Source organism: Lepisosteus oculatus, chromosome 15, assembly GCF_040954835.1.
Source record: "Lepisosteus oculatus isolate fLepOcu1 chromosome 15, fLepOcu1.hap2, whole genome shotgun sequence".
In the NCBI taxonomy this organism is placed as follows: domain Eukaryota; kingdom Metazoa; phylum Chordata; class Actinopteri; order Semionotiformes; family Lepisosteidae; genus Lepisosteus; species Lepisosteus oculatus.
This window is the reverse complement of record NC_090710.1, coordinates 20023183-20038843: the sequence shown is the minus strand read 5'-3', so window position 1 is coordinate 20038843 and position 15661 is coordinate 20023183. Positions and strand designations below refer to the sequence as shown.

The 15661-nt window shown below is 44.1% G+C and overlaps 1 protein-coding gene across 9 annotated transcripts in view; it reads left to right on the top strand.

Moving 5' to 3' along the window:
• The window catches only part of shroom2a (shroom family member 2a), an 84623-nt gene extending 69235 nt beyond the window's left edge, over window positions 1-15388 (top strand). For 7 of the 9 annotated variants that reach the window (XM_015363821.2, XM_006639112.3, XM_015363819.2 and 4 more), the window contains 6 exons: window positions 2540-2614; window positions 3794-4495; window positions 6302-6823; window positions 9237-9402; window positions 10936-11208; window positions 12958-15388. In XM_015363821.2, coding sequence (XP_015219307.2) covers window positions 2540-2614; window positions 3794-4495; window positions 6302-6823; window positions 9237-9402; window positions 10936-11208; window positions 12958-13230 — 2011 coding nt within the window. In that variant the 3' untranslated portion in view covers window positions 13231-15388. The remainder of the gene's footprint in view (window positions 1-2539; window positions 2615-3793; window positions 4496-6301; window positions 6824-9236; window positions 9403-10935; window positions 11209-12957) is intronic. The other 2 variants (XM_015363822.2, XM_015363823.2) reach the window with 2 other exon arrangements.
• Window positions 15389-15661: the final 273 nt, after the last annotated feature.

The window sequence follows — 15661 nt, the reverse complement described above, 5'->3', positions numbered from 1 at the left end:
AGAATATCCCATAAATGATCGATTGGGTCCAGATTAGGTGACAGAGAAGGCAGTGGCACATGGACAACACCAGTGACAAATCCATCACTCTAGCGGGTGACCACAGGTGCTCCTTGGAGGGGGACAGTGTCATCCTGGAAGACACCCCTCCTGACAGGAAAGAACTGCTGCAACATGGGGGGGGAGATGATCACTCAGTACTATTCATTAATGAATAGCATTGATCTGGCCTTCTAAGTGAATGAGAGCGCCCAAACCATGCCAGAAAAATGAGCCCCACATCATTACCCCCACAGAAAGTGCCCCACAGAACCCTGCACTGTTGGAACCAAGCATTCCGGGTTATAGAGTTCTCCGGGCTAGCACTTTGAGCATCAGTCCATTTATCAAAAACATGTTAAAGGATGTTTTATCTGACCTTATCCCATTTCTCTACTGCTTGCTAGTCTGTTGCCTGTGTACTTTGGACCACCATACTCACAAACGTGCGCTGCTAGGTATGATGAACAGTTTGCACTGCAACCAGACTGTGATATCCAACTCTGTGGAGTTCTCAGCAGACCAGTTTTGATGCTGTTTGCACCCCAGATAGAGCTTGCAGTAAATTGATCTTCCATTGCTCGCATCTTTTACCTAACGCTTCGAATTAGTGCACTGGAGCCCCCTATTGCCCTTCTGCTGATCTGATCTCTTTCCCACCAACATCTTAGAAACTGTTGCTTGTGCAACATGGGCAGGTTGAGCTGTATTGGCCACCAACGTTCCTCCCAACTTGCCCTGCAACCACCCCCTCTTTCAAAGTCGCTGAGGTCCCCTCTTGCAGCCGTAGTCATTATTATAGGCAGCATTTTTATACATGACCCTTCACATGCTGGAATGTTATTTGCTTAAAGTCCTCGCCTGGGTGGAAGCCTTTGCGTTCAATATGCTTGGTGTCCCTCATTCATCCCAGCATCTCCGTTTTTTTTTTTGTCCACCACCTGTAGATTGAGACATCAGACTTGTTTGACCTGTGTGCCAAATCGGAGTCACACCCATCCTTCCATTGGAGAGATGGCCAGAAGTGTAACACCTGCTTATTAAGTGACTGCTTTTAGCTCAACTGCCTTTTCAGATTCATCTCATAAAGTGCCGATGAAGTGATTTGGCGGAAAGGGCAAAAATTCGATCAAGGCTTCCCACAAGAATAAAGTCTGGGATGGCCGATCTGTCTGAAGCCCTCCTCCAGTTGATGGCCTAGATTATTTTCTAAATCTGAACAGCGGACTTCTGCTAGAGACTGGTCTGCCTTATCTTGGCTGTTCCACTTTAGCCACTTATTCTCCAAGACTGGAACAAGCCTTGAAACGCAGAAATCACACTGTTAATGCTACTGCCAGGGATGCAGGGGGATTGGTTTTTCCACCACACCACAAGGAATTGTTACCCTATTTTAAAAGAAGAAAATGTTAGAAATTACAATTGAAACTTTCCATACAGAACCAAACTGGAATGCAGGTCAGTTTTTTTTTCTTCAGAATTTAAGAATCAAGTCATTTTAAGTTTGGAATACAATATGTCCTAGGAGGAGGATGTTTAGTTGGGGGAGAATTTGGCTTTTGTAAAGACGGTGTCGTGTTTTAACATGTTCTAACGTGCTCTAACACATGTGTCTCAGATCGGTTATTCTGGTATCTGCTGACAGCAGGCAGTTCTGTTCTGCAGGTCTGTGAAACACTGGGGTTACAACACCAAATACTGCTGTTAGACAGTCTGTTTACCCAAATAACCTAAACGCTGTGGACACAATGTACAGTATAACATGTATAACATTGCAGCTACACTGTCCTAGATAGTGATTGCTGGAATCCTATGTCTATAAAAAGGTCAGATTTTATTAGCTGTATTAATTTGGAAATCAACAACAACTAAATTAGACATCATCATCACACTTTCACATGCATGCTTTTGCCTGATGCGGTTCTTCTGGAGAAAATAACAGCACTAACAGGTTTACAGGCACTCGATAATGCATCTAGATTGGGGTGCTCATTTTATTGAGGCAGGAATCTTACTTGATCTCTCGTCTTGCATGTGTTTGAACGATCAACCTTAGCGGACATTCCCGATGCATGACTTTGCAGCACAGGTTCCCTGTTTCTCTTTGTCTTTTAAAGCATTTTGCATTTAAAATACAGCTTTTCTTTACAGCTGCGCATGTGAAGCTATGTAACTCTGTACGCATCGCAGTGTAGTTTAAAGCAGTCTTCACTGAGCTGCAAATCGGGGTGAGAAGCAGGCTTTAAATTCACTCCACCACCAGCGCTAAGGTATAAAAGAGGAGAGATTATCCTTAATTAGATGAGGAAAACATTCTCATTGTACTTCTCAAATGGAAACTGGAAGGATCTTCATACCTGTAATTTCCTGAATATGTTTACAACCCTGCATGGCTTTAGGATAGAAGAGACTCCCTGAGGCTTCCACCCCATCCTCTGCCATTTTTACCACTTGAATGGGGTCGTCCTTTCCTTCCTAACTTTCTCTGCTTCCCTTCAAGACTGTCTCCTGCCCACTCTCTGTGTCTTCAGCCATGTAGCGTAGAGCAACCCAACAGGCTCCCAGTGCCTGACAGGTACTCCTTTCGCTTGTTCTTTCTGTCTCCTTTGTGTGTGTGTATGTGTGTGTGTGTGTGCCTCTCAGTCCTTAAGCCTGCCTGCTTTGTGGTTTTGCCAGTGTACAAAATATAGAAAAGCAGCTGTACACCTTACAAGTAGCACCTTTCAGGAGCCTAGTGTCTTTTTTTTTAAGAGTAAGCAGCTGCTATGATTTATGCGAATGTAAATATTAATTTGCTGTGGCTCATGTCTGACACCAGAAAGCAGAACCTTCTAAACAAGATATCTTGACTTTGATTTCGTGGATGCAACGTGGATCTGTGTGTCCATTTAGACAGTTCTGCTTTCTAGTGTTCTGAAACAGCCAGAGTTCATTAATTTTCGTCTTCCCATGACAGATACATGTATGTGGAACTTAGAAAAACAGTCTGCAAGTCATTTGACTAGCTCAGCTAGTTTTAGGAATGTGTTTCTGCTATATTAGCCTTTTTTTCTCAGGTTGCACCTTTGATCTCTTCTCTGCTAATGAAGTTATTCTGCTATTTACTCGTCCTTCTAAAGAAGATAACTTACTTACCAATTACATAATTTTGAAAAGCCTTTCCAAATGAGGATATATATGTATGGCTGGGCACTGTAGTGTTTAAGACAGTGTTCTTTTCTGTGTGCAAAGTGGGTGTTACTTTATTAAGCTGATTTATGCTTGTTGTATTAAAGTACCCACATTTGTTATCCTTCTAGACAGAACTGAGAGGGAAAGAGTTAAAATATATGACAAAAACAGCATCCCAGCCAGTCTAACTGACAGCAAATCACCGTTCGCTACAAATTCACTACAGGCTTGTGGGAACAAAAAAATGCTGGTTTGTCTGCCTGCAGAAAGTTGCCGTGGAAAGTTTCGGAAAAACAGTGGTACATTGTTATGGAGACATGAGAAATATGTGTTCAGAAATGTACAGTAATTCATTGAAATGTTCTTACCATAGTACCCACTATGTAGAATATTTTAGAGTTATGCATATATATCATAATGAACACTCTGTGAAGCGTATTATTAAGGACTTTTTTATTTTTTGCAGCATTTATGCAAAAACATGTTTGGCCATTCATAATAAAAACGCAAAGAGGTAAGTTAATACTGAGAGAACCGGGTCATGACGTGACAGGGGTGGCTAATGTGTGGGTCTGCCTTGCAGGTTATCCGACGGAGAGCACAAGGAATGCCGACTGGAAGAAAAACGGCCAGTGAATGACCAAGCCCAGGAGCTCAAGCCGTGCTCCACCGGTTGGCAACCTCCACCCGAGCAGGCCGGGCAAGGGGACCTGGAGAACAGAGACGGGGCTGTTGCCCTCGGTGGTGAGAGATCACCCCCTGCCCGGGACAACGGGGATGTTAATGAGGCCCCTCCCGCTCGCTCGAGACTCCAGGCCGCGACTGACAGCAGCGTCGGCTCTCACAGTGCAGGACCCGACCAGCCAGCAGCGAATCCAGCAGCAGCGCCTTCCAGCAAGAAGAAAGGCCCTGTGCCACAGAGGCCTCCCCCGCCCAAGCTAGACAAATACAGACGTCAGGAAACCACATCCTCCTTGAGCGACTCCTCAGAATCCCTGCTCGGCTCCCAGAGCAGCAGAGCAGTCGGGCCTCGCTCCCCCGGGGCTCCGCTCCACACCCAGACGCAGCTTGCCGCGGGGCCGGAGGAAGAGCAGGGAGCCGCGGAGAGAGGCAGCCTCGCCAAACTCGAGCCAGCGCCGCCGCCCCCCTCCTCACCCTCCTCCTCCAAGTCGGTGGGTTTCTTCCGGCCTTCCATGGACGGACCCAGGACTCCCTCTCCTCAGTTTGCACCTCAGAGGCTGACAGACAGGCCGCCGGTCTCCATCCAGGATGAAGCCCCAAGCAGGTAGTACACTGTGACGAGTGCCGCTGAGCGCTTCTGACAGAAGCTCCAGTTCTTACCCGGACTTCACTGTCGGGCCTCTCCCGTTGTGTGTCAGGTGTAATTCGGTTAAGCTTCTGTCGTTGCTCTGTTTTATTGAACAAAAAATCTTCGAGTGCCTCAGGAGTTCAAGTGCGCTCCAGCCTAGTTTACCAAATGAAATTAGAAAGTGCACCCTACATGTGTCCACTTTCCAGTGAGAATTTCTGTCAATGCACTTTGTCACTCAGACCCTCAGAAAGGGTCATTTCTGTGAGGCTGTTGTTGGTTCACTTTTAAGGGACTTGATATGTTCTGCTTAAAACTGGTGTGTGTTTTTTTTTTTGTGATTCATTTTTTTATCCACACTCCCCAAAAGTCATGTGACATGGTGACCTTTGAACTGCACTGACACCGCCTTTTCTCCTGCACTGTGAAAACAGGGCTGTTACTGAAAGTAACTGCAAAGAAGGCATTGTGGGATGGTAAACACCAGTTAAGATACTGGAGGCAAGAAAACCATGTATTCTACATGTATGAATATTTTTTTTTACCAAGAACTCGGGTATAAAGTCAGGTTTGAAAGATAGATTATGGTCGGGTTTTTTTCTTGAGAAGTAGAGTTAAATAACAGACTGATTCTCATATCCTTTTCAATAAGATGTCTCTGAAAATATACGTTTTTCCAGTGCTAAGAAATTATAGCAACGAGTTAAAAATCAGATATTAATATTTGATTATAGTTTCTTCATTGTTTTTTTTGTCACTCCACTCTGATCTAACCCAGATACTTAACTTCCTACTGCTAACAAAAAGTGTGCAGTCATTTGATGGAATGATTGAATTTGCTTAATTTGACAAATATTTAACGCTGCTTATACAAAATAACCAGAAAACGGACTGTATATATACGAATAGTATGCTGTATGCATGTTATGCACATCAATAGTTTACTCAGAACCTGCACAAGACTAAGCTTGTCACTTCAGAACTCAAGGTAAACTGTAAACAAGCAGCAACTTATAAGTATTCTAATAGCTAATCCATCACATGAATCCAGAAAGTCAAGGTGACTCATTGTCACGTGTTACTTTCCATTAACATTGTTTGCTCCCTGCTATACATCCGTGTACAAATCTAGCAGGATTAACTGTTAGGTTATAATAAAATGGCTAAATTTAGTTATTGAGTTCTTTCTGCATAAAGAAGGTGTGACATTGAAATAAAAGCGAAAAACATTGCAGAATGACCAAGACATTTATACAGCAATATATGACCTCCCTCTCTGCATATAATACATATATTATAAATATGGCACTAAATCTATCAAATTAATTGAAATAAAAAAGGACTGTGGCCCGTTCAAAGCTTTCTTTATTAACAACTTGTTAATAAAAGAAAAGGGCATTGAATCGATTCTAAGAGGTGAACAGTAATATCTGGAAAGAGAACATCATTGTGAATTAAATGTTTTTTTTTCCCCCAATTCCTTTGATCTTTTTGCCAACACGTGAAGCTCAGGGTTGAGACATTTTGTTGCGGTTTTAGATGGCGATTTAATCTTTTGTTTTTTGTGCTGTGAATTTTCTGAATATCGTACTGCCTTAGTGAGAGTTCAAGGAAGTGCACGCGAGCGCTGTCATTTGGTAGAGGAGTGACATTTTGTTGCTATTGGCTATTGTTAGCATTGTGTAATAAAAGACTCTTTTCCCAAGTTCAAGGAGATTTTTAATTGTGCTTTTTTCAAAAAACCTTTGTCATTGATACCTGCCTCTTGCTGTGTTGCGGCAGAATAGAGAAGGTGATGGACAACAACACCACGGTGAAGATGGTGCCGATCAAGATCGTCCATGCCGAGAGCAACTCGGAGAAGGAGAGCCGGCAGTACCTCCTGCACAGCGTCGCCCACGCCGGCTCAGCAGAGGAGCAGGGGGACCCCCCGGTCAAGACCCTGGGCTCCTTGGAGGAGTCCTACTCCCTCTTCTGTGCCTACACGCGGCAGAGAGCGGAGGGCCCCGGCGAGGCCGGTCTCGAGGACACGAAGGACAGCCCGTCCGCCGCGCAGGCCGCCAGCAACGGGGTCCGGAGCGCGACGGACCGGACGGACGAGGACAAGAAGACCGAGGAGCTGGCCCGGGAGATCGTGGACAAGGACAGGTCGCTGGCTGACATCCTGGACCCCTGCAGCAAGCTGAAGACGACCATGGACCTGATGGAGGGCATTTTCCCCAAGGATGACCAGCTGCTGGAGGGGGCCCAGCAGCGGCGGAAGCCGGTGACCAAGCAGGGATCCCCGAAGAGCTCAGAGGAGAAGTAAGCATCGGTCATTCGCTCCTGTGGGGTGAACGCGCGCGGGCTGCAGTGCGCAGTGTGCAGCCATGGGTCCTGCACAGCCTCCTTCTATACTGGCAACTTCAATCTTGCCCTTGCCTGTCTGGCGATCTGCTTGAGCTGCATGCGACACCTCGGGGTGCTGGTCACCTCAACGGGCCTCTTCCCTTTTTTTGGTGGGCACGAAACCGGAATTAGTCAAAAAAGACTAAAAGGACAAAATAAAAAGACTTTTCATTCTGTTGAGTTATCATTACACTTCTCCACAAATCCCTTTCTAACTTGCTGGGTGGCTATTCCACCCCCAATCACCTAACCACTATGGCAATGCAGCCATATCACCCTGCAACTCACAACTGGCAACCCACTGAAGCTAAGCAGGTGTGAGCCTGGTCAGTACCTGGATGGGAGACCTCCTGGGAAAAACTAAGGTTGCTGCTGGAAGAGGTGTTTGTGGGGCCAGCAGGGGGCGCTCACCCTGTGGTCCACGTGGGTCCTAATGCTTCAGTATAGTGATGGAGACACTATACTGTAAACAGGTGCCGTCCTTCGGATGAGACGTAAAACCGAGGTCCTGACTCTCTGTGGTCATTACAAATCCCAGGGCGTTTCTTGAAAAGAGTAGGGGTGTAACCCCGGCGTCCTGGCCAAATTTCCCATTGGCCTTAACCAATCATGGCCTCCTAATAATCCCCATCTATGAATTGGCTTCATTACTCTCTGCTCTCCTCCCCACTAATAGCTGATGTGTGGTGAGCGTTCTGGCGCACTATGGCTGCCGTCGCATCATCCAGGTGGATGCTGCACATTGGTGGTGGTGGAGGGGAGACCCCATTACCTGTAAAGCGCTTTGAGTGGAGTGTCCAGAAAAGCGCTATATAAGTGTAAGCAATTATTATTATTATTATTATTATTATTAATCAACATTGGAGCAAAAAGAAAAACTCACTGGCTGACGTTTCTCCTTCAGTACAGTGTTTTCATACACAAAAACATTGTTTTCCATTTTGTTTTTTAGTCTTAGTTCAGCAGACCTGCTTGGTCTTTGGGTTCAGGCCCTTATTGACACCACCTGTGCTCTGTTAACTCAGAGACTCTTACAGTTGGCCTTATCCTGTTGCTGCCTGGGAAATGTAGTTTAAACTTCTCCCAGTGGGCTCCTTGGACTGCGAAAACAAAAAATGGAGAAAGTTATAGGTGATAAACACTATGGCGAATCCTTGGCCCATTACTAGTAACAACATCCATTACTTCAAGTGTGCTGTCCAGGGATGTTTTAGTGATATCAGAGTCTAAATAGATCCCCATTGTAAAATGTGCTACCTTGCATAGGTCCTTAAGTAAAGGATGAAGAAGCATCTTATTAAATACCAGCAAAGCTGACAACTGCATAAAGTAAATGTATGCCTAAAGCAGATTGCAGGAATCCGTTAGGCTTTATATTACTAGATTTCTTTTAGGAATAACTAAATGCATCCTGTAGCAATCAACCAATACAGTAACTCCAAAATTCTACCACATCAAAATAAGTCTAGGTTCGTCTTGGGCTGTTTGGTGCGAAATATCTGCACAAAGCTGTACTTTCAGAAGTGATCTAAATTATGTGCTCTAAGCTATTGAGTCCTTTTTTAGAAGGAAACACTTGGAAGCGTTTGGGATATGGATATGGTAATACTGTGCAAAAACATGTCGAATGTGTACAGTTAACAGTACAAGCAGCACTGCTGGACATCTGTGCTGTCACCTCTCCATTTCACCTGCTAATTCATGAGTCCTGGAGTCTTGGGGGAGCCTGTCCTAGCAACGGACAGGACGCCAGTCCATCACAGCGTTCACACAGACGTGCTCACACTCACTCCAGGACCGGTCTTCCTAGAAGCCCGTTAACCCACCTGTATGTCTTGGGACTGTGAGAGTCCCCCATGCCAATATGGGGAGAACATACAAACGCCACACAGATAGCACCCCAGGAATGGACCCCAGGGCTCCAGCACCTGGAGGCAGTAGTGCTGACCACTGTGCCCACCATGCCACCCTATTTAGTTACTCTAAAAACCTAATTTAAACTTATTTAAATGCAGCCTTAGTTTTTCCTTTAGGATGTCTAATATTAGAGAAATGTTATTCAGTCAGACAGAAGTAAACTTCTGGAACAAAATGATCTTTTTGCGCAGCGTCTGACACTGTGACGTCTACAATAACAACAGCACGTGGTGAAGAGAGCCGCGTCCTTGCCTTTTCATTTGGGGGACTGGTAATCTCTTAATTGAGCTCTTACCCTTCTGCTGTCGCCCACTTCCGTAATTAAGGATTAGTTGGGAAAAGAAGATCAAACTGAGGTGACCGAATCCTGTTGACCCAGCCCCTCCTCGCTCTCTCTCTCTCCCTCTCACAGGAAGGAGGACGAGCTGGCCTCTGTTGTGCCCCTGGGTACCAGCTCCACCTACTACAGCACGTCAGCCCCCAAGGCAGAGCTCCTGATCAAGATGAAGGACATGCAGGAGGAGATCGAGGAGCAGGACTCCGAGGACGAGCTGGACAATGATCTCTCTCAGAAGAAGGTAGCTCGTATAGGAGAGCACATCTACTGCAGTCAGCAAAGCCGTCGCCCGGCACCACCCCATCACTGCTCTCCCTCTATTTAAAATCACTGTTTGCTTCTTAATTCACTCTGAGACTGGGTGATCAGAGTTTCCGATATTTTCACCACTGTCCCAGATACGTGCCACCTGCATTTTTTTATTTGATTCTTCAGCCTTCAGTGTTTTGGTTATGATTTCACTGATTTTTGTGGCGATTTACACAGCTCAGGAAATCAGTATTAGATGAATGTGAAATTGCTACGAAAGGCAGCTTTATTACTAGAGGAAAGAAAATGACCTTAGTTCAGGATATGAAAGGTAAAATACTGAAAGGATTGAATGAAGGTAGTGCTTATCAGTGATCAAGACAAATCATATTTAAGTCAGAATATCTTTAAAGATCTTAAATGGGCTATACATATGTTTAGATTTGTAAATACAATTCTACTCATTTTTGGTATCTACAGAGCATTTTGCCGATGTAGCCTCTCAGTGTTGGTAGGGAATATCCACCAATTGTATATTCATCTAGGTTTTCAGTTTTTTGCAAGTGGTTTTCGTGCAGTCTAGAATGAATACTTTCATTGCCCAGTCCTTTTTTTAAAGTATATATATTAATTAAGTCACCCATTAAAATAAGTTAGTATAAAATGTATGAGCAGAGTGCAGTGATGCTGGTGTAACAGAAGAGGGTGCTGTCTGCCTGTAGAAGTCAAAAGCTGAAAGGGATTGAGGGACTATGTGCAGTATAGGGCCAATGAGGGAGAACTTGCCAGGAAAGTATAAAGTTTCTATTGAAACGATCTCCAATTCAGGACATTTCAAAACCCACTAGAGGAAAGAGATATTTATATTCCACTCCTAATTGTTAGAGTATCGATTGAAGTTAACCAATTGATAGTTTATGTTGGAACCAACTGCAATGTCAATATTGTTTATTTGCTGGCTTTTTTATTTCGTTTGTTTCTTTAAAGTGAAAGGACAGTGCTGTAGTCGCATAAAAATGTGAAAATAAGACACCCAAACAAGGGTGACCCAGTCACAGGCCAAAAGTAAGGAACTTTAGAGAGACAGTTTGCTCAATTTTTGAGTATAGAAAAAAACCCAGATTTTGCCATGTTATTCTACGTAGCTGAGCTTGCTGGACTGAATTTTTTATTCCTATTGGTTCCTTACCCTGTGAGTGCGAGATCACTCCGAAACATGGCACCAGTTATTTCTTTCACTGCTGACCGGGAGATGGCTCACGGCTTCAGACCCCAGGTCAAACGGATGAGTTTGGTACTCCGGCAGTCAAGCAGAGCTGCATTGGCTCTTAATTATTTAACATTCCTCAGTGCGGAAAAGTAAGTTATCTGGACCGTACTTGGAAATTAAATTTGTATTTTAAGTTTGCTTTATTCAAAAAAAATAATTTGAGGCAAAAGGTCTCCTGGCAAGTGGTGGCCCGGGTTGTGTGAAACCAGAAATGATCCGTGCCTCTGAAACGGCGGTCGTTTGTTTTTCCCGCAGCAGGAGTTGATCAGCAGCATCGGCAGGAAGCTGCAGGTGTTGCGCGAAGCCCGGGAGAGCCTGCTGGAGGACGTCCAGGCCAACAACGCGCTGGGCGACGAGGTGGAGGCCCTCGTCCAGCGGGTCTGCAAGCCCAACGAGGTGGACAAGTTCCGCATGTTCGTGGGGGACCTGGACAAGGTGGTGAGCCTGCTGCTGTCGCTGTCGGGGCGGCTGGCCCGCGTGGAGAACGCCCTGGACAGCCTGGACGACGGCGCGCCGGCGGAGGAGAAGGTGAGAGCGGGGGGCCTGGGCGGCGGCGAGCCCAGCTGCGGCTCCTGGGTGTTGCCGCCGACCGCAGTGCAAACACTACACCCTGGGAAAAGGGACGGCAGCCGCATCTGGGAAACGTCCAACTCGCCGCCTGCTTCCTTTCCTTGATTGTTTGTGTCTTTATCTTGGCAAGGCGAAACCAACACGGTGTACGGGTTCCCCGCCACAAGAGATCTTTGCTTGTGTTGAGTCATGCCACGTTAAGTCGCTTGAAAATGGGCTTGAAAATCTTTCACAGACTGTGTCTGATGTCTTGTGGTCCCATTTCGGTTGAGGGCCTGAGGCGTTGAGAGGAGCGCTAAGAGTAGCAGGGTCCGGTCTCATTTCCAGGCTTCTGGTTTTATTCAAGCTGAAAGTGTTCTGTGTTCTGCAGCACCCACACCTCTCCACACGTAGGAGAAGTCCCCTGTAGTATCACTGTGGCATGCTCAGGTGTCTGAGTCGTTTGGAAACCTGGGCGTCCCACTCCAGTCACAGAGGCCTGCAGTCCAGCAGGGTTCATAGATCTCTTTAAATGTGCAGCATGTGAAGAGCTGCACAACGCTGTTAAACTGCTCCTCTTCAGCTAATGATCAGTCCACTTGTGTCGTTAAGAGTGGAACTGGAATGTAAACCTGTAGGATTGGAGCCGGACACCTCTGATTTAACATTTTAGGCCCTTAACATGTCCTGTTTCAGCACCCAAGAAGACGGAAGTAAAATGTTTCATGAAGTTTACTCTTTGCTTCAGAAAAAAAACACATGTTGGCTATGTAGCATATTTCTCAGCACGATACATTTATGGTTAAAAAATTGGAGATGATGATTCAGAGAATATTACAAAATAGCTAAATCATGCAATAATTTATGACGTCAGCAAAGGGTTCTAGGCAGCCCAAACATGAGGCAATCAACTTAGTTAAGTGTCCAAACATTGCTGAAACACCTTTATAAGCATATGCGGTACAATTTTGTCTCTAAGGTTGGGTGGGTGCTCTTAGAGCACTTGTAAAATCACTTAAATATGCAAACTGTATATCCTGATGATCAAGAACTGGCATGAAAACGACTGACCAATGTCTCTGAACAATAATTAGCTACGTAATTTCAGCTTGGCCTTTGGCTTACTCTGTGTTTACCTCTGCTTAGCTCCGTCACTGTAATTGTCATAACCATCTTAATGCTAAGGAAAGATATTTGCATCTGTTCATCTGTAATTCAGAACTCCATCAAAATATTTTCCTGTTAGTAAGAACTTAGAGTAAAAACCCAGGCTCGGCCCTATCAGAAGAGAGCAACAGTGACGAAAACTAATATTATTTGACAGGAAAATAACTTCTCATCAAATACCACCAAGAAAGGAATATTTTATTATTGGTTCTTCATACTGTATAGAATAATTATAGACTCATTATTATAGACTAATTAAATAGATTATTAGAATAATTCCAGAGGCGAACTTATGTCTCTTTATTCTTACTAATCTGGACTGACACTTCATGTTGCTCCTTGCACTTTTTTTTCTCTTTTCTGTAATTTGTAACCATTTCAATATCTAGAAAAAGTTTTCACGTTGTAGTATTGTAACGATCTCATTTCAAAAGATGTGTAGTTGGACCGCCTTTGTTTGTTTCCTGTTTTGAGTCAAGATATGTACTGACAAGTATTTCCGCAGAAGGCCGTGGTCCTACAGTCTTGTCACACCAGCGATCCTGCTTTCTCTCCCGCCAGCGCATCCTGACCGAGAAGCGGAAGCTGCTCATCAGACAGCACGACGATGCCAAAGAGCTCAAGGAGAACCTGGACCGCCGCGAGCGTGCGGTCTTCGCCATCCTGGCCAGCTACCTCGACGAGGACAGCCTGGCCGACTACGAGCACTTTGTCAAAATGAAGTCGGCCCTCATCATCGAGCAGCGCAAACTGGAAGACAAAATCAAACTGGGTGAGGAGCAGCTCAAGTGTCTGACCGACAGCCTGCCACTGGATCACCGAGCCCCCTTCTGACCTTTTGGCTGGGTTCCTCTTGGGCAGAAAGGTGGGCCGTGTATCTCCTTTGGATGAGGGAGACCCAGGTTCTCCAGTCTCACCCGTGTCTGATGACTGAAGAAGAAAGAGACAGTGGACTTTTGATTGCAGTGCGTGACTTTCGCTTGGAGCTCCCCTACATTTTATTCCTTGAAGGAAGACTGCAGACATTTCCTGTCATTTCATAAAGATGACCTTCGCTGGAATTGTAAGATAGGGCCGCCCGGTAGGGCATTTTTGATTTCTACACCTGTGATGATGACCGTGCAAACATGGATTGATATTGATTTTGGATATTTTAAATCCCTCTTGCTTGTGCATAATGTAAGCAACCACCCCAAATGACTTTTTACTGGCTCGGGCATGTTTTCAGATCGCATTCTGCCTTTGTCTATTTTGCAATTTGAAAAAACAAATTTTAGTTATTTATTCTAGCCTTGGAATTGATGCAGAGACCTTGAAGGTAGAGCACTGTTTTAATCTTTAATCTTTGTAATACAAACTTATACCATAAGACCATCATATGCATTTAACAATCATAATTGTCCATACAAAGTTTCGCATTAAAGTATCATTAAAGAATTACAAGACTGTGACTATGTGATCTTGCAAAAAAGTAAATCAGTAGTACTAAATAGTACTGATCATACGATCAGTATTCAGTTAAAACATTCAGTAATATATGAACACGGATATGGTGCTGGGTCCAAAAAAATGCCATTGCTCTTTTGTCTGTCTTTTATTCTGTTTTCTTATTAATTTTTTTTTCATTTTATGCCCGGTGCACGCTTTCATACATTTGTATTTTTCTTGACCTCAGAGTTGTTCTTGACAGAGAATCTTGAAGATTTTTTTTTTTGCATCAGGAGTTGCCCTTGAAAAGGGACCGTTTTGAAATTGGCAGCCTGGGTACAGGGAGTCTGAAAGGGTACTCATTTTGAAAGTTTGAAGTACTGAGGTAGCACTTTACTGAGATTACCCTGCAGCAGAAAGAAAAAACCTTTATATGAAGTGGTGCTTGGGAATTGTGTGTCACTGCCTCCTAGCAGTTGAAGGGTTTGTGTCTGATGGTGTGTACGTGTGTGTATGTGTGTTTAAGTAAATATGCATACACATCTTAAACAATTCCATTCGAAGCCACATTTAAAACCAATCTGTAAAGAGATGAAATCAGTTTTTAGTGTGTGAATGAAAACAATGAAATGAATTTGTTCAGGTCTTCCCCATGACAGACTTACATACTACAGGCTGAACTCTACGAGATGGGGAAATTAAAACATGGACTGTTCATGCCGTCCAATTGCACCCTGTCAGCATGCAGAGACAAGTTATTAGATTTTGCCAGAACTCTGCAGCTCTTTGACCACTGAGAGGGTGAGCTGTATGGTGAGCCCACCTGGATCACATGACCACCATTCAGGGCATGACTTACTGTGTCAGTCATTGTTGCTTTAGTTTATAAAATTGACTTTGTTGATGAAGAGTTTATCTGAAATGTGAATAATTATTTAACTATAAAATAGTGTGTACATAGCAAAATATGGGCCCATACTCTAGATCCACAGAGAACCCGGGATGTAGGAACAAAAATCATAAGAGCACCACACAGAAATAGATCCAGACAGTTAGCGTTAATCTCCATTTCTGGCAGTTTTGGTTAAAACACTTAAACATATATACAGTTAAAACAACGTTTCTGGAAAATGTATGTATAGTGTTTGTTTGGTTGTTAATTTTTCAGAGTTGCTAGACAATTTTAAAGGGCCTTTTTTTGTGTCCGTTGTAGATGCAGAGTGGGTTGTTAGTTACGCAGAGAGGGCAGTTAACCCACTTGCCACTGCTTTGCCTTTTATATTTAATGTAAAACCAAAACAATGTCAAAAATGAATTTCCTTTTAGACGTAACTTTAGACACATGCACTATCTTAACATTGCTCATTTGTAGGCACCAAATGTGCAAGATTAACAACAGTTGCAGTTGCTGTTCTAATAGGATAACATCAGTATCCCTGAGCCCATGGATGATTGGAGACTTTAATGTAGTATTTATACTCTCTCCACAGCTGTAACTTAAGGCTTTTAACATTTGTATGTGCTCGACTATACTACTTTAATAAAGAGTCTGGTTGAATGTGAATGGTTTGTTTCTTCTTTTTTCATCTTACTGTAAGCAAAGTGTCAAAAGTTTTTTTTTTTTCCCCTCCATCATTCCTCCGCCAATATGAGCCTGCTGGTTTAGGCAGCAGGTTTCCAGCCACAGGAACTCTTTATCACTTCTCACTGCTCTCCGTTGTGATTTCAACACAGTTGTCCCAGCTGAGCTGTTCTACTTTCAACTGGCTAATGCAACAAAAACCCCAGGGCTGGGCTTTAGAGTGAATTTCCTGCTTGGTCTGCTTATTCCAAGTTT